This window comes from Dioscorea cayenensis, chromosome 4, assembly GCF_009730915.1.
Source record: "Dioscorea cayenensis subsp. rotundata cultivar TDr96_F1 chromosome 4, TDr96_F1_v2_PseudoChromosome.rev07_lg8_w22 25.fasta, whole genome shotgun sequence".
NCBI lineage: Eukaryota > Viridiplantae > Streptophyta > Magnoliopsida > Dioscoreales > Dioscoreaceae > Dioscorea > Dioscorea cayenensis.
The window spans coordinates 11,570,210-11,592,845 of NC_052474.1; the positions used below are offsets into that span (position 1 = coordinate 11,570,210).

The 22,636-nt window shown below is 36.1% G+C and overlaps 3 protein-coding genes across 3 annotated transcripts; all 3 read right to left on the reverse strand.

Annotated features, from left to right (window-relative positions):
- Window positions 1–1,575: 1,575 nt before the first annotated feature.
- On the reverse strand, window positions 1,576–2,505 carry LOC120258694 (pectinesterase inhibitor 10). Its single transcript, XM_039266143.1, has one exon. It carries the CDS (start codon window positions 2,503–2,505, stop codon window positions 1,576–1,578), a length of 930 nt encoding a protein of 309 aa, XP_039122077.1.
- A 5,705-nt stretch (window positions 2,506–8,210) lies between these two features.
- Window positions 8,211–12,377, reverse strand: LOC120257879. The gene is made up of 4 exons (XM_039265171.1): window positions 12,020–12,377; window positions 10,491–10,935; window positions 10,183–10,298; window positions 8,211–8,805 (listed from the first exon to the last, which is right to left on the reverse strand). Exons 1-4 carry the CDS (start codon window positions 12,360–12,362, stop codon window positions 8,381–8,383), a joined length of 1,329 nt encoding a protein of 442 aa, XP_039121105.1. The 5' UTR covers window positions 12,363–12,377; the 3' UTR covers window positions 8,211–8,380.
- Window positions 12,378–20,567: 8,190 nt separating this feature from the next.
- Window positions 20,568–22,405, reverse strand: LOC120258695. Its single transcript, XM_039266144.1, has 4 exons — window positions 22,056–22,405; window positions 21,772–21,919; window positions 20,990–21,656; window positions 20,568–20,797 (listed from the first exon to the last, which is right to left on the reverse strand). Exons 1-4 carry the CDS (start codon window positions 22,403–22,405, stop codon window positions 20,568–20,570), a joined length of 1,395 nt encoding a protein of 464 aa, XP_039122078.1.
- Between the last annotated feature and the right edge of the window lie 231 nt (window positions 22,406–22,636).

Genomic DNA, 22,636 nt, shown 5'->3' on the forward strand with positions numbered 1-22,636 from the left:
GCTACAATTTTTTTTTTTTGAAATAGATTTGTTTGTTTGGAGAAGAAGATAATTAATTATGTATTGAAGCTACATTCTTTTTTGTAAATAGATTTTTTTGTTGGGAGAAAAACATAATTAATTATACATTAAAGTAAAAAAATTAAGAACTTAATTTATTAGTTTTTATTTTAAAATGCTAATTGATGGAAGATTTGAAATTAGTGCAGAATTAATAAAAAGGTTTAAATATTAATTAATTATACAACAAATAATTATTATGATTTTAAGGATAAGATTTTAAAAATTTTAAAAATTTTAAAGTTAATAATGAGGCCACAAATTAAACTTTGAAGTTATTATTTACCCAGTACATAGTTATTATTATAACTATAGTAATAAGATTTTAAAAACTATATTGATTTAAACTTAAATGAAGCCTCCGGGGGCCTAAAGTGGTTGCTTGATTGGCTTTTACCCATTGAGCCGCCCCTGTCTAGGATTTAGAGCTTGTGCATTGGTTTATTATTAATATTAAGCAAGGCTTGCATGAACTTTCGAAGTTAACTTATAATTTTTGTCACTTCTTCAGGAGAAATATATGAGCATGTTGTAGTTCTTAGTGTGAATAGTAAAAAAATCTATGAGACATATATTAGCATGCAACAAGATACCAACAATTATCATATGCCAAAGCTTTACAATTTTTAAATGTGTTGTGATTAGTTTTTAATTTTTTACATTAAAATATTTGTAAACCTCTTTATATCATGGTCTTATGTGAGAATTATAAAAAATGCGTATTTTGTTTTGTTGCGATAAAACATTGTGTTTTGAATATTTTGATGAAACAATGTGTATTTTGTTTTATTGTGAGAATATATTGTATATGCATATTTTGATTTATTCTAGTGAAATAATAAATTGTATTTTTTTCTTAATTTATTATTTTTTAATTAAATAATTAATATTTTTTATTATTAAGTTTATATTTGAAAGAGTACGCATTCTATTTTAGTAATATTATTTCATGTTTTTTATTTTAAGATAACAAACATCGAAAGCACAAGAGATATTAAAGATATTTTGATAATATTTAGTACAAACCCTTATTTTTCTTTTTCATTACATCATTCTTCTTTATTCTATTACGGTAATATAAACAAACACTTCCATTCCCATCCTCATTCCATCATTCAAACGTTACTTTAATTTTTCTATTTAACCTCCCGTTTGAGGAATGTTTAGTTAAAACAGACCAAATCAATCCAAGCTAGATTTAATATTAACTAAATAAAGAGTGTTAATTAAGCACATATTTTATTACAATTAACAATTGATATTTATTAATTAATAATATAATAATTTTTAAAGTTAATCAATAATTATATTTAAATTTAGCAAGGCTTATGAAATATAAATAACAAGAAAACCTATACAGAATTTATAGAAATTCCAAATTCAGAAACAAAACATACAAAATTTTTTACATATATATATATATAAATACATTTTATTTTTAAATTAATCATTAATTACCAAAAGCAAATCCCACTAATACCCTGCAAACACTGCTCTCCAAATTCAACCGTCCGATCAAAACTCCCCGGGGAGATCGAGCCGTCCACTCTCCTTGAGCGCCTTCAAGAGCTGTGTCCCCTTGCGCCGCCCTCTTCCCCCGCACTCCTTCTGCAACGCCACCACCACTGCTCTCCCGACCTCCACCGGCGCCTCCCCTGCGGCCGCTCCTCCCCACGCCGCCGCCATCACTCCGATCGCGCACTCCCTCCCCCTCTCACCCATCCCCTCTGCTGCCTTCGCCAGCGCCACCCCTGCCATCGCATGCCCTCTCACCACCTCCGCCCCCTCCGACGTCCCACACATCAGCTCCAATGCCGCTAACGCCCTCTCCGCCGTCGCACCACCAGCTCCAACCGCATCCACCGCCGCACCCACCGCCCCGAGCTCCACCGCCAATCTCCTGTTCCCCTCCCCCAAAACCAAGGCCAGCAAAACCTTCGCCGCAGCGCGCGCGGTCTCGGGATCTCGCAGCGATTCAACCACCCCGGCCATGACGGTGGCCGGGCAAGCACGATCGCCGCCCGGAGTCAATGGATCTGGCGAGATCGCCCTCTCGAGGAGACGCAGGGCGGGGAGGCGAGCGCCGGAGGCAAAATGGAGCTCGGCGGCGTGAAACGCGTCAAGGATAGGTGCAGGAGGGTCAGGAGGTGGGTGAGGGTGGGAGAGGGGAAAGCGCCATTGGGTGAAGCTATGAGAGGCGGAGGACGACGAAGAGGAGGAAGATGAGGGTGCGAGGTCCGGAGCGGGGTGAGGGGCGGTGGTGGTGGTGGTGGGAGGTGGACGAGTTGGAGGAGGCGGAGAAGGGTTTGGGACGGCGGAGGAGGGGGGAGGAGAGGTGGCGGCGGTGGGGCTGAGGACGGAGTCGGTGCAGTGGCGGAAGAGGCCGCAGGTGAAGAGAGGGCGCGGCGGTGGCTTCATCTTTGGCTGAGCTTGGCTGCGGCTCATGGCGCCGACGAGCCGGAATGGCAGGTACGTAAATATAAGTAGTTTTTAGGGGGAAAAGGATAGATAGAAATGGATATAGTAGGATGTGGATGATGATGATGAATTGGAGAAGGTTAGGGGTAGAGTTAGGGTTAGGGTATATAATGGTGTAGAGTAGAGGGAAAGGAGGGGTGGTGAGGGTGATAAGAAGTTGGGGCCCAGTTCTGGCGGGAGATCTCTCTCTCTCTCTCTCTCTCTCTGCTTGTCCTTTTACTTAATTATTGATTTTATTTTAAGTGATTTTTTTATCTCATCTAATAAATTTTTTTACGGTATATTTTTAGGATATAAATTTAGTTTGTAATAATGTCATAATAATAATAAAAATAATAATAATAATAAATATAATATTTTGAAAAATAATAAGTATGTGGTTAGATGAACGTACATACTTTTTCCGGCAAACTTTTTTATGCTCATTTTAGAGAAGTTTTTATATATTAAATAATTTCTTTAAGTTTTATCAAGTTTTAATATCTATAATATTAAAACTTTAAAGGACATTTTGGTTGCAAGGAATGGAAAGGAAAAGATTGGAGGAGTAATGAAAGTGAAGAGAAATGAAAAAGGTATATCATGAAAACTATGTTTGGTTGTAAAGAATTGAGAGTGTAATACATTGGGAATGAAAAAAATAAAAAAATATATATAATAAAAATGATTTTTATACTGTTGATGAATTAAAAAATATTACATATAAAGTTATATAATGATTAATTTTAAATTATAAAGTATTTTGAGTAATATTATTTATATTATAATTAAATATCAAAATTAAAATTTTCATTTTAATAATAAATAAAATTATTTATTTAATTGTTATTTGAATTAGATTATTGTTTTAACTATTATTTGTTATCATTTCATTTTAATTATTATTTTAATTAATAATAATAATGTTTTAATTATTATTTATTATATTAAACATCCAAACATTCACAACTATTATTTATTAATATTGGGGTAGTTTTGTCTTTTAACCCACAAAGAATAAGTAATCCTCCCATATTTAGTTTAAAATAATTCACATTAATTATTATTTATTTTAATTATTATTATCTTTAATTAAAATAATTAGATATTTAAATTAATTAAATCATGTTAATTATTACAAATAATTATTTAAATTAATAAAACTTATAAGTAAAGGGTAATTAAGTAATTACTCTTCATTTTTTCCCATCCCTCTCTCATTACCAAGGTTGTCAGACCCGGCCCGGGTAATGACTCGGCTAAACTCAATGGGTCGGGGTCAATGGGTTCGATCGGGATCGAACCGGGATTGAACCGCGATCAATAATTAAATATAAAAAAATATTATAATAATTAATAATGAGCAAATATAATATTAAACCCATAATTATATTATAAAAACCTACTCAAATTTGATATTTAAATTGATAAATGACTTTATATATAGTAGAGTTTTCTAATTATGTCATTTATTTTTATATTTTTTAAATATTTACAAATTTAATATATTAATATATAATTATCGAACTTCTCTCGGTGTTATTTATTTATTTGTTTGTTTATTGGTTGATTTTATTAAAATAAATAAGAAATTAATTCACTAATTCTTATATCTCAATTGAGTTTTTTTATTTTTGTTTTTAAATTTTTCTTATATTTTTTTATTTAATTAGAATACTTTAATTTTTATATTTTTTTATAATAAAAATTACACTCATTTATTGTTTTATTTTTCTTAATAAATTAAATTTTTTTAGAAAGTATTTACATAACACATTAATATATTTTTATTTTTTTAAATGTTAATTTTTTTGTTGGTATGTTTATGATATATATATATATATATATATATGTAATTCTATTTATTGATTAAAAATTATAAATTAATATTAATAAATATACACGATTTTGTGGTTTCTAATGAGAAAATAATAATAAATTATTAAATATTGTAAAAAAATAAATATATATTGTGATCCGATTGACCCGGCCGGGTCAATCGGTTCCCAGTTGAACCACCCGAGTCACCGGGTTGATACCGGAGTTTTTTAATACCCGGGTTAATGGAGTATACCCGGGCCAGCCAAATGGCCGGTTCCCGGTTTTTCTGGTTGAACCGGCCGGGCCGGTCCGGGTCTGACAATCTTGCTCATTACCCCCAATTTTGGGGGCATGAGGATGCCTCCTTCATACCCTCTCCAAAATCATTCCCATTGGTGGTGTACTCAAACATGGGCATAGCACTATTAATGCATCATTTCATTCCAATCCCCTCCCAATCCGGATACCAAACACCCAGAAAAATTTACTCGGTTAACCAGTTTATGTTCCCCTTTAGTTGAGAGAGTCAGAGGGGGAATGAAAGAGAAAATTAAAGGGGAGGGAGAAATTAATCAAATTTTGATGGAAATAAGGTAATTTGAAAATTTTGATAATTTTTTTATACAAATTTAAAGCTATAAACTGATTTTGATTATTTTTTAATTTGTGTACCTCATAGGTGCTTGCGGTCATTATTTATTTGTGTGAATCTGTTAAAGTGGGTATATAAATAGAACAAGAGAGAGTAATTTATAAAGATATGCTCAGAAGATTTTAAGTTAGTTTTTCTTATTATATATACTGGGAAATTTTTATTTAATATTTATTTTAAAGTACGTGTAATTTTAGGATTTTATTGTGTACATGGTGGTTTTGTAGGAGTGTATTGGTAAAAGAAATATGATGTATATATATATTTAGTTAATATATGTATATATATACATGTATATAATGTTAATATTAATGTACTTTGTTCAAAAGATAAAATGTACACTCAAAAAAAATAAAAATTACATTTGGTGAATTTTTTTCAACCTGATGGAGTCAGTTTATAAAATTTCTGTTGCGTGGTACCAAATCAAAAGCTAGTTTGTAATTTAAATTTCTAGTAAAAAAAGCCTTATATGTTTAACTATAATTATTTGAAATTAATTAATATTAATTTTATGAAGACTAATGATTATTTTTTTTCTAATTTAAATATTACGTACGATGAATTTAACAAGTTTAGAAATTTAGGCTGCACAGCTTTGTGTGTAACATACGATTACACATAGAGAAAGCTATTAATTTAAAATATCTAAAGAAGTTTATTAAACAGAAAATTTATTGAAAATAAATTTTGGTAAGAACTGTGGTTAGTCCAGTAGTAACTATTACCGTGTAGTATGATTGAGAGATCTTAAATTTGAGCCTCTCAACTCGCATTGCACTAAATCTTCTGTGTGAGTTCTATGTGAGAAATACTTTTCATCCTCCTCTCTAGAGTTGTATAACAGGGCATTTATCTTTAAAAAGTCATTTAAGTCATCGTAATTGATGCACTAATATACATGTTTATTTTTTGATTTGGTATTTATTACCTTTGTTAAAATAAATAAATAAACTCTGATTTTTACTCGCAACACTTGTGGAATCAAATAAAAAATAAATAATTTTTTTTTACTAATTATTTATTTGTTTAAATGGTAGATAGTGTGATTTTTTAGTAATCATTTCTTAAAAAAAAAGTCCATAATTAAAAAAAAAAAATAAAATGGGCAGAGAGTGCACAGTATGCGGGAGGCTGAGGGATGCTGCTGCTGGTGGTGGTAGTAGTGATGGGTCCCAAAAAACAGTACGCTGAATATCACAGGACCTATAATTTCATGTGACGAAGGCTTATGAATGCCACAATTTACTGCTTGCCTGCGTATCATTGTCCTCCTTTTATCCTTTCTTTTGTTTGTCAGCTCTTCCTCTCTCTCTCTCTCTCTCTCTCTCTCTCTCTCCCCCCGTCACCCACGCACATCATTATTCATTTATTAATGGACTCTTGTCCAGTGTTTGCTTCCCCTAACTAAGTTCCCTGTTATCAAAATTATATATCATATTCTTATATTCTATATATATATATATATATCTTATGTAAAAACAGTTGAAATGTGAGAGGATGGATGGTGTGTAGATGTTGTATCCATGTAGAGATGGCAATAATACCTATATCTGACTTAACCTGACCCGACCCGACCCAAGTTTGACGGGTAAAACCCGATTTGACGGGGTTTCGGGTCGGGTTCGGGTAAAACCCTGACTTGTATGAAACGGGTGTGGGTGCGGGTATGGGAATTCTAATACCCGACCCGTACCTGAACCCGTACCCGACCCGAAATTAAAATTACTAAAATATTTATATAATGTATATATACACACATATATATACTAATATGTTCTACAACTTAACAATTTAGAATTTTTTATTTTTCCTCTTTGTTTGGTCTTGTAATTTTATAATTATTTTATTTTATTTTATTTTATAAAAAATTATAATTACTTTTAAGTTATTTTTTTTATAAAAGTAATATATTTTTTATTAATTTTTTAATATTGAGGGGGAGGGCGGGATACGCATGGGTGCCCGATTACCCGTCGGGTGTTGGTGTGAGTTTGGGTTTTTAAAACCCGTCGGGTTCGGGTTCGGGTATACTAGTGGGGTATCGGATACGGGTACGGATATGGTAATACCGCACCCAACCCGACCCGTTGCCATCCCTAATCCATGGCATTCTCCAACCCACAATCCCAAATTTCTATCCCAAATCTCAAATTTGGTCTTGCTACAAAAAATTTTACTCCAACCACAAATCTCAAATTTTACCCAAAAAAGAATATTCTTATAATATTCTTTTCATATATTATTTTTATTATTATTTAATGAAGATATTTGAAATTAATCATTTTAACAATAAATTAATTAAACATTAATTACAATTTATAAATAATTTATTAATAATATAACATTCTCAACAACCACGAATTATGCAAAAAAGAGGACATTCTCAACAACCACCTTCTTCATCATCAAATCTATTTGGAAGCTATTTCGATAATATAGGCAAAAGTGCTAGTGATTTACCTGAATATTAGTTTTAATTTAATTTGTTTTTACATTATATTAGCTTTTACTAAGGTTATTTTCAATAAAATTTCAACTATTCATGTTTTATAAATTTATTATATATTAATAATTATCAATTTTAGTTATTAATTAAATAATAATTATTATTGATTATTAATTAATTACACACAAATTAATATTATAAATAACTGCTTATAATTATATTAATGGAATAATAATTTTATATTTTCCATTACAATAATAAAAAAATAAAAAATAAAAATATAATTGAAAAATAAAAAATAATGTGGAACCCCAAATTTGGGGTAAGATTTGGGTGTGGATTGGAATACTCTACACCCAAATCTCACCCCAAATTTGGGATTTGGGTGTTGAGTTGGAGATGCTCTAAGAATTTTGTGAGTTTATTAACTGCCATGTTTATAATTTTTAGGGTATATCAAAGTGTAAAAAGCTTTTTTTAATACGAAATTAGTTATTAATATACTTTTTCTTTAAAAAAATAATTTGAGGTCTATCATTAAAAGATGTACTAAATGGTTCAAAACCTACTTGCGCAAGCATTATACGGGCGGAACATGGATGAGTAATAACCCGCTGGCGCATCCGTGCATAAACTCACATTTATTTTAATTTAATATAAAATACTTATTATATAACCAAAATTCACTTCTCTCTCTCTCTCTCTCTCTATATATATATATCCTGATATTCACTTTTATATAGATATTCATATTCATATAAATTTCTCTTATTTCAACCATGCTAAACAAGCAACAACCCATTAATAAACTATGTACACAAATCAACCTCATATCTGCAACACAATATCAAACCAAAATCAACAGATTAAAAACAAACAATGCAAGGCAACATCTAATAATGCTTATATATATATATATATATATATAATTCTGCAGTCACTCAACTAATAGTAGAGACAGAAACCCTAAGGAACACCATTTGGGTGTATCCATTAAAAACAGCAGTCTCAAACCTTGTTAGACCGAGCCTCTGAAACAAGCCGAACTTTCCATCTTCAATAATAGGGTCAGTCGAACGCGCTGGATCATATCTTGTTTGGTGAGTGAGTGAAGGCCCAGCAACTGGTGGTAGCTCCCAATATAAATCTAAAACGGACTCGATGAACCTGCCGTTCTGAACATGTTCATCATCCGAGATTTGCTTATTGCTATGATTAAAATTATCACGCATGTAACCCTTAACACCCCACCAAGCTTCACCCGCCCCACAGAGGTCATCTATGTCGACAGCCTTCTTCCAGAACTTTTTCCTTTTCAGCCTTATTTTTGCTTCATCACTATCTTTAAAGCAGCTATGGCCACCACCTAAAAAGATCAGACAGACACAAGTTTAGGTTTTCTTTAAATATATCCATTATCACAAGCTTAATTCTAGTTATTTCGTTGGTGTTTTGTGAAGGTCCAAGAATCCAGATTATAACAAGTTGCCAGGTCTTTGTTATCGCCAATGATAAGTTTTGATTCATCTAAAGTTATGTTGTTTACCTTTACTGTGCAATTAATATGTAATTCTTAAATGGACTATGTAGAAAACAAGAAAGAATAAACAAGAAACCTGAGGGCAAATGGTTCGTTACAAGGCCTTGTGAGTTCCTTGAGATATGGGTCCAGACAAGCCAATTAATAGTGGATTTTGTCATTCATGAACACATTGTTATGAGTCTATGAGATACCTTAATGTTCTACACCAATAATCTGATATTTTATATTTGTCTCATTTATGCATCACAACCACTTAATTGGCATTTCTTTAAATTTTTCTCTTCTATTAATTTCTGACTCTTAACAAGATCAACCCAAAGAAACCCTTAAATATTGCAAGGGAAAATTGCTTGTCTAACAAGATGTTTAACTTTTTCTACATGTCTGACTCTAGGAATTTTGGATAAATGGCAACAATAGAAAGAATATGAAAGCCATTTGTCATGTACAAAATATTATTGCAAAATGAAATGATTGTGAAATTGTTTATAATCAATGGAAAAACTACAAATTAGCTTCCTATGATCAGAAGCTATATGTTCTAGGAAGTTCAGGATTGCAGGATGAATTGATATGCCAATGTATTTCAGAGTAAGCTTTGGGCTCAGGCAATTTCTTCTTAGTGTCTTAAGTTAAGCAGACTGGTATAACCAATAACCTCCCAAGAAACCAACTTCTTTTTAACGGCTTCCAACTAGCACATACTCCCCCCACTTAAGGAAAGGTTATCCAAATACTCACTTCTTCAATGTCTTAACTCCTGATTTAAATAAAATTTCAAATGGTGAGCCTTCATCAATCCTCAATGACGTTTGGTACTTTCAATTCCATGCATAATCTGAAGAAACACATAGTTGCCCATGGCAAATCAAGAATGAAAGAACATGACATACTAAGACTATATGAATCTAGCTTACTGTTAGGCCCAAGATGCAAGATATACTGTCTTGTCTAACTATTTAGCAAGTGAATATAGCATCAGTTTTCATACCATTATAGAAAAACAATGAGTCACTAAGAGAAACATAAAGATAAGTCACTGAACATGGCAAATGCTTCATAGAGGTATGCTAAAGTTCAATTTTATTATCATAGAAACTTGCTGAACTTGAATTTAGAAAGATAAAAGCTGCCAGCATGGATGCTTGAAAAATACATGAATGAATCGACAGAAAGAATAATGAAGGCAAGGGCAAGCACCTGTAATGTAAGTCTGGTCACAAATCTGCCTCAGGGAATAATGATCTCCGGTCCCAGTATCATAGTTATCTTCAAATATCAGGTTACGAAAACCAGCCTTAAGTGCCTGTTTCACTCTGCAGCCAATTTAAGAATAAAAACCACAGCATTTAAAAAAATATCTTTGGCAGTATTTGAACTAAAATTACTTACACATACCAAATGAACATGATAGTTATCACTAGGAAATAAGACAAAATCAGATGAAAAGGATACATGCACTAATTCTTATTGCCAAAGTTCCATACAGTAAATAAGCACACATTTACCTCTTCAATTCATTCTGATGATCATCAAAGAAGGCAAGCACCCGACTTGGGTCTGCAACACCATGTTTCTTCAACACACTCACCCAATCAACACTCCCAAAATCCACAAAATCCTTTCCAGCAAAGTACGTGCAATTTGCATCAACATAAGCTGGTCCTTTCCGCAAGTACTTCTCTGGGTGTCGTGGAGAAAGAGATATGATCCGTGTTTCTGGCATTGCCTGTCGGAGCACCCACGTAGAGTGCCCTTTGAAAGCTCCACTCTCTATCATCAGATCTGGCTTTAGCCAGCGTGCCATGAACCAAAGCCCAAAGCTGTGATCAAAGCCCATTCCATATATATTGTTTTTGATAGGTCTTGTCTCATAGACTGGCACAAATTCTTCAAGACCTTTGAGAAGGTCCTTGGAAGTCCACTCCACCATTTTTCCATGTTTTGATCTGCCTTTTGGCCAAGAACAGCAATTAAAACAAGAATCACAAACAAAAGTATGAAATTCAATTATCATGCCCCAATCCAAGTATTATAGATCATCAAGCCCTATAAATTGTAAGACCCAAATGCAACAGAGTTATCCCAAAGAGCAACAATTACCATGTCCATTTGTTATGCATGATTATAATAGAAATCACCAACAAAACTAAGAAATGCTAATCATGTCCAACCGCAAGCATTATAGATCCACAAACCATGACAAATATAAGGTCACAACCAAACCGAGAGTTAACCAAGAGATAAAGAACCATCACGTTTGCCATGTTTCAATCTACATTTCAGTCAAAAAAAATTAACAAAGGAATCTCAAACAAAACTATGAAATGGCATTATCATATCCAAGTCCCAAGAAACCTTTTATGTATAAGACACCAAACCAAGAGAAAGTTAACCCAGGAACGACAATAATCATGTCCGTCTTGCCATCTTTCTATATGCATTTTAGTCAAGAGCAACCATTAGCACAGGAACCACCATCACGAAAACTCCAAGAACTATAGATCCATTAACCCTTATAACTACAGGATCAAAATTCACTAACACTTCATTCAATCAATAAATGAGCACAGACAAATCACTAAATCAAAAAAAGAAACAATATTTCCTCATTATAAGAGCACTTCACAAAAGCAAATTCAAGAATTCAGTTCAGGGCCTAGTCTATATAGTCCCCCATTCTGCCATGTTTCGATCTGTCTTCCAGCTGAGAACAACAATTAACAGAGATATCACTAACATGACTATGCAATGCTATTAACATGTCAAATTCCAAGCATTTTAGATCCATGAACTCCTATAACTATAAGATCAAAAACGCAACCTACACTTAAACCAACGAAAAATTCCAAAAAAAAAAAATCAAATCAAATCAAATCAATGAATCAGTAAAGATTCACATGAAAACCACCACGCCCATTTCTTCACATATAAATGAATTTAAAAATTTAAAAAAAATAAAAAAACAAATCAAACATCCGCAAAGATGGGCAAACAGTCATTAAAATCAAATCAGAAAAAAAGAGACAAGGCTTACACAAGGGCACGCCAAGGGATCCGAAATTCGGAGCAAGTCCTTCAAGGCCGTTGCCTGGCAGCAACGGAACCAGGGGGAGTGAATCAAGCGGGGTGACGAGGATCTCGGCGTGAGGGCGGGAGCGGGAGAGAACGGCAACGGCGATGATAAAGACTAGGAGGAGAGGGAGAGCGACGGCGAGGCAAGGGGCGGAGATGGAGAAGCGGCGGAGGTGGGCTAATATGTCCATGGTGAGGCGAGAGGGCTTCTTGGTCTTGGAATCGTCACGGCCATCGTCGTCCTCGGAGCTCAGAGCGCCTCTGCGCGCCGACAGCGTGGTCTCTTGCATCGCCGCCGATGCCATTAATCTCGACGAAGCTTTTGCTATTTTTAAGCTTTATTATTATTATTATTATTAGAGAAAAGAAATTTGCACTGGATTATTTTTAAAATAATATTATTAAATTAAATATTTATTAAAAATAAAGTATGTCTCTTATAATATTTATTTGAATAAGCGGAATAATGATATTTGTGCCAATAAAATTTTAAAGTGAATAATAATCATTAAAACATTGTATCTTTTGTTATTTCACTTGGGGTTATTTGGTTGCATGTAAGATGTAAGTGATTGTAAAGTAAGTGCTTTTACATATAATAGTGTGTTTGGTTTGCTGTAAAATATCACTTATATGTAAAAATAAATATACCATCATGAGTTTATGTTGTAATTCGACTTACAAACAATTTAGTTGTAAATGAAAATGCAGTAAACTGTAAAGTGTTAGAATCACCATCACAACCCATCAACTCTCCCAACCATTACCTTCACCACTTGACAAAATCAGAGCTGCCTTCCTCTCTCCTTGCATCCATCAAGCCCTTTATTCTCGCCCTTCTGTCTCCATCTCGCTCGCACCTTCTTCATGTTGTGCCGCAACATTGCTTGCTCAGAGTTGTCGTCGCTGGAAAGAAATTGGAGCCATCCAAGGTCTCTCGCTGGAAAAGTTTGGTATTTGGGCTCAAGGTATGTTTTTGAGCTGCATTTTTCACTCACTTTATTGCTTGGGTCTAATTGGCATGATAAGTGTTAGTTGCCTTTTTCTTTTTGTAAATTCTGGCTCTTTTTGCATCTGGATGTTTGTTTTTATGAGTGGGTTAGATCTGTGGTGAGTCTTGCTGTTGTGTTTTCTTAAGATTTAGTTTGGAATTTCATGAATCCTTTGCTCATGGTCTGAATGATTTTTAAGCTGTAAAAATAACTTTTTCTGTTCTTTTTCTGCATTTTGCGATGTTTTTATTTTAGGGAAAGTTTGCATTTTTTATGATGCCAGTATGATCCTTAGGTTTAGATTCATGGTTTTCACATGTATGGTGTTCTTCTTCTTATTTATGTGTTTTGGGGTTACTTGGAAGGAGCACTTTGTAAAGTACTTTTTCCTGGTTTGTATCTTTTCAATCTATTGTGAGTGTATTCATCATATGAGCTAATCAATTGTTTTTTATAGAGTAATAATATTACTTGTACATATACTATATACTTATACATATACACCCTTGAGTATACATACTCATGTATATATTCTTCTTGCATTTATATGAGTTGTTTTCACTCTAATGAACACACATTCATTCTCTTCTCCCATCTTTTATCTATCATGGTATCAGATATCGACCGATCTCGCCGGATCTTTGCCAGATTTTAGTACAGTCTATGATGTTGACGTTTGTTCGATATTTTATTGTTGACGTCGGCGTTTTCTCGATCCACTTCTGCCTGATTCGTCATCTGTTGAGCCTTCTTGAAAAGAGCTTCACATTCCTCCGTTCTCTTCAGGTGCCGTCGTCTTCATGCCTTTCGTTCTCCGACGAGCATTGTTCGCTCTCCGACAGTGTTGACGATTTTGATAAGATCCTTACGAGCTTTGTTTGCTTTCTGATGAGCGTTGACATCCTCACCGAGATCTCTGTGCTCACAGTCGTGATCTTTGTGCCCGCAGCCCCGCTGTGATCTCTATACCCACAGCCCCGCCGTGATCTCTATCATACTGCCCTACGCACTCATCACTGATAAACTTCTCCTCCGTGCTCCACAGTCACAAACAAGCTTTCCACTTGACGAGTCAACATCAACAGCCTTTCCTTTTCTTTATTCCCCGACAGGCGTGCTTTCTTTCAGCAGCTGAAGTCCTAAGCCTTTGCCATTATCCTTTTTGCTTGATTCCTTCGTTAGTTCTATTTAACAGTATCAACTATTATTTATATATATATATATATATATATATATATATTTTCTTTTTAATAACATCTATTATTATTATATATATATATTACAAAAATGACATCATCTTCCTTTGCTTATGCAATGTCGGAACTCTTGGGTCATATGTCTGAGCATTCCAACTCTACTCGTCAATATGCCATTTTGCTGGATCTTACTCACATCCAGCAACGAGAGCGTTCCGTTAGGGAGCATGTTAGGGCTTGTGGTCCCTGTGGCATCAGATTGATTAATTGGAGGAGTCCACTTTCCTGACATGCACATGTTCCAAAACTCGCACTCAGTTTCACCAACACACAGCGCACCTTCGAATTTTTTATGTGTCTTCATCCAAATTTTGAGGCTGTTCATAGCCAACTGCTTAATCAGGGCCCTCATCTATCCTTTGAAGATGTCATTCGTAGTGTTATTGCTGAAGAAACTCGGCTCAGCATATTATTTCCACGGCTTATTCTATAGACACAGTTCTCGCTGTCACCTCTCCACGTTCCTCTCGAATACCTTCCGGCTCTTCTATACCACCAGCTCCTACTTCATCGGCCTCTTCTAGGTCTTCTGTCGTTTATCATTACTATAAGCATCCTAGTCATATGAAGAGTTAGTGTCTTAAGCTTCAGCAACGACAGTAGTAGCAGTCATCATAGTCTCGCCCTCTGCCTCAATCTCCTGCATCTTCCCCTAATGCTGCTTCTATCTTAACTTTAGATTCTCCTTCCTTTGCTAATCTTCTCTCTTAGGTTGCTCAGCTTACTGAATAGATTCATACGATACACAGCGCTTTACCCTCCACTATTTCCTTTGCTATGTCTGTTGTCTCTAATATGTCTTCCTCCTCCTGGATTTTAGATTCTGGGGCCACTCATCATATGATTGCAAATACCTCTAACCTAGTCTCTATTTCTATACCTCATACCTTTTCTAGTGTCCGCACTATTGATGGGAGCCTTCATCCTATCACGCAGTGTGGTCATCTTTAGTTTATCTCATTTGACATTCCTGACGTCCATCATGTCCCTGGCTTAGCTCTCAACCTTCTTTCTATTGGTCAGATCACTGATCATGGTCTCACCGTCACCTTTTCTTCCTCTACTTGTTCTGTGCAGGACCATCTTACAAGCCAGAGGATTGGGATCGGGACGTAGAGTTGGTGACCTCTATCACTTAGATTCTCTTCATCTTCCCGCTCTTCCATCTTCTGACATAGCCGCTTCTGTATGTTCTCTTGATTGTTGGCACAGTCGCCTCGGTCACTTATCAAGTTCTCGCCTGAAACTCTTAACAAGTTCAGGTAATCTCAATTCTATTTCTTCCCTTCCTTCACATCCATGTATGGGTTATAAACTCACTAAACCCACTACTCATCCTTTCTCTTCACAAGAATCTATTTCTGAATCTACTTTTGATCTAGTTCGTTCTGATGTTTGGGGATTTGCACCCCTCTCATCTCTTGGTGGTTTCTTCTATTACATATCTTTCATTGATGATTTCTCACGTTATACTTGGATTTATTTAATGCATTCCCGATTTGAGGTTTTTGCCATTTACTCTGAATTTGCGCAAATGATATATACTTAGTTTGGTAAATGTATTAAGATCTTTTGCTCTGATGGGGAAAGTAAGTATCTCTCTACATCCGTATGTTACTCTCCACTCACGGCACTCTTCCTCAACAATCATGTCCTTACACACTTGCTTAGAACGGTGTCAGCTGAGTGCAAACATCGTCATATCTTCGACATTACACGTGCACTTCTTTTTAGCTCTTCTGTCCCTCAATCCTTTTGGGCTGAAGCCATTCTTACATCAGTCTATCTTATCAATCGCACTCCTATCTTCACTCTCTCTAGAATCACACCTTATGATCATCTTTATTCCCTTCCTCCCTCCTATGGTCATCTTCGCATGTTAGGTTGCACTTGTTTTGTTCTTTTGCCTACTATCGAGAGAAGCAAACTCTCTCGTCGTTCTGCCATGTGCACTTTTCTTGGATATAGCTCTGAACACAAGGGCTATCGCTGTTACGATCCCATTCTCACCGTCTTCATATTTCCCATCACGTCACTTTTCTTGAAGATACCACTTACTTCTATTTATCCTTCCCAAATCTTTCCTTTCTTCAGTCTTCCACTAGTGTATCTTTTTCTCTCCCCTCCATAGTTCTTCCAAGCTCCACTATCACTGCCAATTCTGTGTCCTCTCCAAACATCTCCATAGATAGCTCCTCTGTTCCTCCCTTCCCTTCCTCTCGGTACATTAATAATTCTAGTGATTCATCTCCTCTCTCTGCCGACCCATCCTCTCCTGAAGATGCTCCTATTATTCCCAGTTGTTACCCAAACCGTCCTCACCACCCTCCAGCTCGGTACACCCTTTCTCTCTCCTCTATCTACTCTCCCGATTTCCAAGCCTTTCTTGCTACTATGCACTCGTATTTTGAGCCGCAGTCTTATCATGAGGCGGTGAAACATCGACAGTGGCAATAGGCTATGACAGTGGAACTTGATGCTCTTCAGAGCATGCGTACATGGGATCTTGTTCCTCTTCCATCTGGTGTTACTCCTATCAGCTGTTGGTTGGCCTATCGAGTCAAGACTCAAGCCGATAGTAGTATTGAGCATCACAAAGTGCGTCTTGTTGCTAGTGGTTTTACTCAGGAGCATACCATTGATTATGAGGAGACATTTGCTCCTGTGGCCAAGTTGACTACTATCCATCTTCTATTCGCTATTGCTGCTGCTCGTCATTGGCCACTTCATCGATTAGATGTGACTAATACCTACATGGAGATCTCTATGAGGACGTTTATATGACTCATCCTCCTAGTTTCTCTCATCCTTCTCAGCATGTCTGTTATCTTCGCCGAGCTATCTATGGGCTCAAATAGGCTTCACGTGCCTGGTTTGAGCGGTTTCACAGTGTGGTTCTTACTCTTGGTTTCACCATGAACTCTCATGATTATGCCCTCTTCACTCGGCAGACTTCTCGAGGCATCACTATTTTTTTTCTTTATGTTGACAATATGGTTAGTACTGGTGATAATGTTGATACTGTTCTTTTCTTGAAACAACGATTACACACTGAGTTTCAGATGAAAGATCTTGGCCCTTTTCATTACTTTCTGGGTCTTGAAGTTGCTTATTCTCGTCGAGGTTACTTGGTATCTCAACAGAAGTACATATCTGACATTTTTAGACAAGCTGATATCACTGATCTCCGCACTGCCTCTACTCCTATTAAGCTGAAATACCGACTCTCCTCTTCTGATGGTGAGCCTCTGCCTGATCCTACTTGCTATCGTGCACTTGTTAGTGCTCTCATCTATTTGACCATTATTTGGTCCGATATTGCATATGTTGTTCGTGTTCTTAGTCAGTTTGTGAGTGCTCTCGCTTTACTCATTATGCTGCCCTCTTACGAGTTCTTCGTTATCTACGTGGCACTATATTGCGCTCTTTACTTTTCTCTGCCATGTCTTCTCTTGAGTTGAGTGCCTATTGTGATGCCAATTGGCTAGGTGATGCCTTTGATCGATGTTCTACTAGTGGTTTCTGCATTTTTCTTAGAGATTCCCTTATCTCTTGGAAAAGCAAGAAACAATCTACTGTGATAACCAGAGTGCGTCAGATTTTGATGGGCTTTGGTGTCTCTATCTCTGCCCTTACTCCTATATACTGTGATAACCAGAGTGCCATTAAAATCGTTGCCAACCCCGTATTTCATGAATGCACGAAAGCATCTTGAGATCGCTCTTCACTTTGTTCGTCATCATTATCTTGCTGGCAGTATTCTTCTTCTTTATGTTGCCTTTACATTACAGCTAGCTGATCTCTTCACTAAGGTACATATTATCTCTCAGCTTTAGTTTCTAATTGATAAACTCTTGGTTTATGACCCACCGTGAGTTTGAGGGGGCATGTTAGAGTAATAATATTACTTGTACATATACTATATACTTATACATATATTTCCTTGAGTATACATACTCATGTATACATTCTTCTTGTATGTATATAGGATGTTTTCACTCTAATGAACACACATTCATTCTCTTCTCCCATCTTTTATCTATTAGTTTTATTGGTGTGAGTTTTGTGTTTATTAATTTTTGTTTATAAGTACCTAATTTTGGGATAAGACCAACCACACCATTAATTGATGAAGAACAAACATTATGGCTTTTTGCTGCATTGAAATTTTGGATATACATGTTAAATCAATTAAAGTGTAAAAAAACATCTCAGATAAAAAATAACTTTTATTGTAAAAAAAAATGAGAAATGCAAAATTTAAAACAGAACACTTGCTTTCGTGAATGATTCCAAGTTGATAATGAAATTATGTATTTATGCACATTCACATAATCATTTTTGACCTGATTCAGAATATAAATGTTAACGCATGTGAAGTGGTTGTAATATATATGCATGTCTGATCAATTAGCTTTTGATATTATTTTTGTGTCCCATGTGAAGCAGTAGTTGCAACCTATCAAACATGAGTGATGATGAGTCCCTAGCTCTCGTAAGAGCACAAAAAAAAAAAAACACATGAACTCAATCTATCCAAACAAACAGAAATGAGTATTCAACCATTGCCACCAATTAGCTTTCTCTTTGTGTCACATTATCTGATGATGTTTATTTTGTTGTATTTGATGATTTAATTATGGTTGGTTGGTCTTGGTCTCATGGTCCTAACACTTGCTTCGAAAGATGTGATTGTGGTGTGCGATGTGGGCTTTTGGTTTTTTACAAGGACTGTTCAATATATATATTTTTTTCTAATCTTTTGAAATCCACAGATACTTTAAATTATATTGATCCCAAAAAAAGCAAGAGATTTGACACTTTATCCTTATCTTAGAAGTTGAAGCAATGCTAATAAATGAGAAATTCCCACTTTCTCCTAAGTTCATAGGCATAAAATTTAAGTAGTCCATATGATGTGCATTGTGAAAATTTCTTTTTTATGACATTCTTATTTGTTACAATCTTTTGCATGATATTTTTATAGGTAACATATTTACCTTTTGATGACTATTGTAATATATTCTAGATGGAACCAAATTATGGAGGTGAAAATGTTGCAGTTGCCTCAATTGTCATTATTACCATTTTTGTGTTGACATGGTATAAAAGAAGGCGATTTAATTTGCCATTGGAGCCATATTACAATAGGGATGAACAACATTCAAATTATATTTCAAGAATAATATATGCCTCTGACGAAGCTAGTATAGCCATGTTGAGAATGAAAAGAGCATCATTTTTCGGATTGTGTGATTTACTAAAATCAAAAGGATTATTAATCAACACTTTACATGTAAGTGTCGAAGAGCAAGTGGCTATGTTTCTTCACATTCTTGGCCATAATGTGCGAAATAGAATCATTGGAGTTAATTTTCTATGCTCTAGAGGAACTATTAGTCGGTACTTCAATCATGTCTTATATGCTACTGGAGAACTTCGGGGTGAATTAATTCAACCACCTAGCATAAGCACTAGTCCAATCATCATACAAGATCTAAGATTTATGCCATATTTTAGGGTAAATTCTCAAAGGCTATACAATTACAATCTTTTAATCAAACCTTACATGGTACTAATAGTTGGGTTGTTAATTTCTTAGAATTGTGTTAGGGCACTTGATGGTACTCACATCCACGCATCTATTCCATATAAAATTGTAGCATGTTTTTCGTGGGGAAAACCTTATCCCACTCAAAATATGTTAGCCGCTGTTGATTTTGAATTAAGATTTACATATGTATTGACCTGGTGGGAAGGTTCGGCACATAATGCACTTGTCCTTAGAAATGCTTTGGAAAGAGAAGATGGACTTAAAGTGCAGGGAGGTATTTTATCACTATAATAAAATTATTAAAATTAAAATATTCGATCTAATGCAGTTGTGGAATAACTTCAAACTATATTCTTATAGGTAAATATTATCTTGTAGATGCCGGATACTCCACATGACCTGGGTTTATTTCACCATTTTGTGGTGTTCGATACCATCTCAAAGAATTTAGTGCACGTACACCATCAACTAGAAAATAATTATTTAATTATAGGTATTCCTCTTTGCGTAATTCGGTGGAACGAGCATTTGGAGCTTTGAAAAACCGTTTGCTCCCTTTAACTGATCAAATAAATCATCAATCCTCGGCAACGGGTACTTGTTCTTGATTGTCACCCGATTTAATTACCTGTAATCTATGCACAACCTCAAAGATCCATCCTTCTTCTTTACAAAAAGAACTGGTGCACCCCAAAGTGATACACTTGGTCAAATAAAACCCTTATCTACAAGATCTTGCAATTGAGTCTTTAATTCTCTTAGCTCTACTGGTGCCATCCGATAAGGTGGTATAGAAATAGGAGCCGTACCAGGTAGTAAATCTATAGCAAACTCCAATTCTCTGTCTGGTGGTAAACCTGGTAATTCTTCTGGGAAAACATCATGAAATTCCCTCACCACTGGCATCTCTTCTAGTGCTGGCTCCTTAACTCTTGTATCTACAACATGAGCCAAAAACATTGGGCAACCCTTGCTTACCAATCTTCTAGCTTCCACGGATGAAATTAAACATGAAGGTAAAGTCCTTCTCACACCCTTTAACACCATTGTGGATCATGAAGACCCAGGAAAAGTAACTTCTTTCTTGAAACAATCAATGGAAGCATGATGTCTATCCAACCAATCCATACCAAGGATAGCATCAAAATCTTTGATATCCAAAGGAATCAAGTCTGCCTTCAAGGCAACTCCATTAACTAGCACAGGATACTCCCTGTACACCAAACTCCTTACTACCTCTTCACCTAAAGGAGTTTGTATCACTAACTCACCACCCAAGGGGGAAGGGTCACTATTCGCATAACATGCAAATGTAGTACTAACAAAACAACGCTCTGACCCAGAGTCAATCAATGCATAAGAGTCATGCTGAAAAATGGGTAATGTACCTGTGATCACATTAGGCCTACACTCAGTTTCTTCCTTTGTCATGGCAAAAACCTGGGTCTGAGCTTTGGTCTGAGGTCGCTGGGCACCTGGCTGTGAAGTGTTGCTAGCAGCTCCTGACTTGGTAGTAACTGGGGAAGATGTTACCGGCTGGGAACCTCTGAACTGGGTAGGACAGTCTTGAGATGATGGTGCAAATCCACCCCGTCCCAACTCTGGACATGCTGACCTCAAATGTCCTGTTTGACCGCAATGGAAGCACTTGCGAGGTGCCTGACACTGGCCTCTATGTGACTTTCCACAATTCTTGCACCTGTTACTAACTTCTGGGCCTCTGACACTAGGAGCACTGTCAGAACGTGTGAGTCTCTGCTGATCACCACTCTTAGATTGATGGAGGTCTAGTGGGGCCTGGAGTAGAATTTCCCTTAGAGGAATCATCACTTATGCTCTTCTTAGATGGCTGCCCCGCATATAAGCTTATTCTCTTAGCTATGTTCTCTCCAACTCTCTTGCCTTCTCTAACCAATTGCTCTGCCCTCAAAGCTGATTGTACCACCTCCTTGAAACTTTGCTTGCTTGTAACTGTCATTCTTTCTCTAATACCCAAGTTCAAACCAACTTCAAATTTAGAACAGAGAACTTCCTCAGTAGGTGCTAACTCTGGAACAAAACTAGCCAAATCTTTCAATTCTGTCTCATATTCTTAACTGTCTTATTTCCCTGAACCAGTCTCATAAACTCATGCCTCTTCTGATCACGGTGAAACCGGGTGTAATATTCTTTATCAAATTCACCTAGAAATCTGACCAAGTAACCTGCCCAAATGATCTACTCTTCAAACTTTCCCACCAAATTCGAGCTCTGCCCTCCAACAGCCTAGTAGCAACCCTGAGTCTCATCTCACCACCTAAACTCATGTCATCAAAGGTAGCAATCACCCGCTTGACCCATTCTTTAGCAATCATGGCATCACTAGTGCCATCAAAAGAACTACATCCAAGCTGTCGGGTTTCTTTTAGCAACTTGGACAAAGCTAAGGCTTGACTAGGTCCACTGGCCTCTCCTCGGATATACTGAACTACTGGGGCCTGTGGTGGTGCAGGTTTAGGTGCTGGGGTAGGTGCTGGGGCAGTCTGAGCCTGTCCCCCAAAAATCATTCAGTAATCTAAGAAGTCCTGGTACTCCTGATAGATAGGCTGTCTTCCCTTGGTAGCCCAATGAGCTCTAAAGGCTTCTAACGCTTCAGGGGTTGGAACAGAAGCAGGCACAGGAGCAGCTCCCTGAACCTCAGGGGCATGCACAAAAGCTGCCATTGCAGGATTATGCCTTGAACTGGCTTCCTGCCTAGGTGGCGATGGAGATGGGGGCGGGGTTGGTTCTCCTCGCCT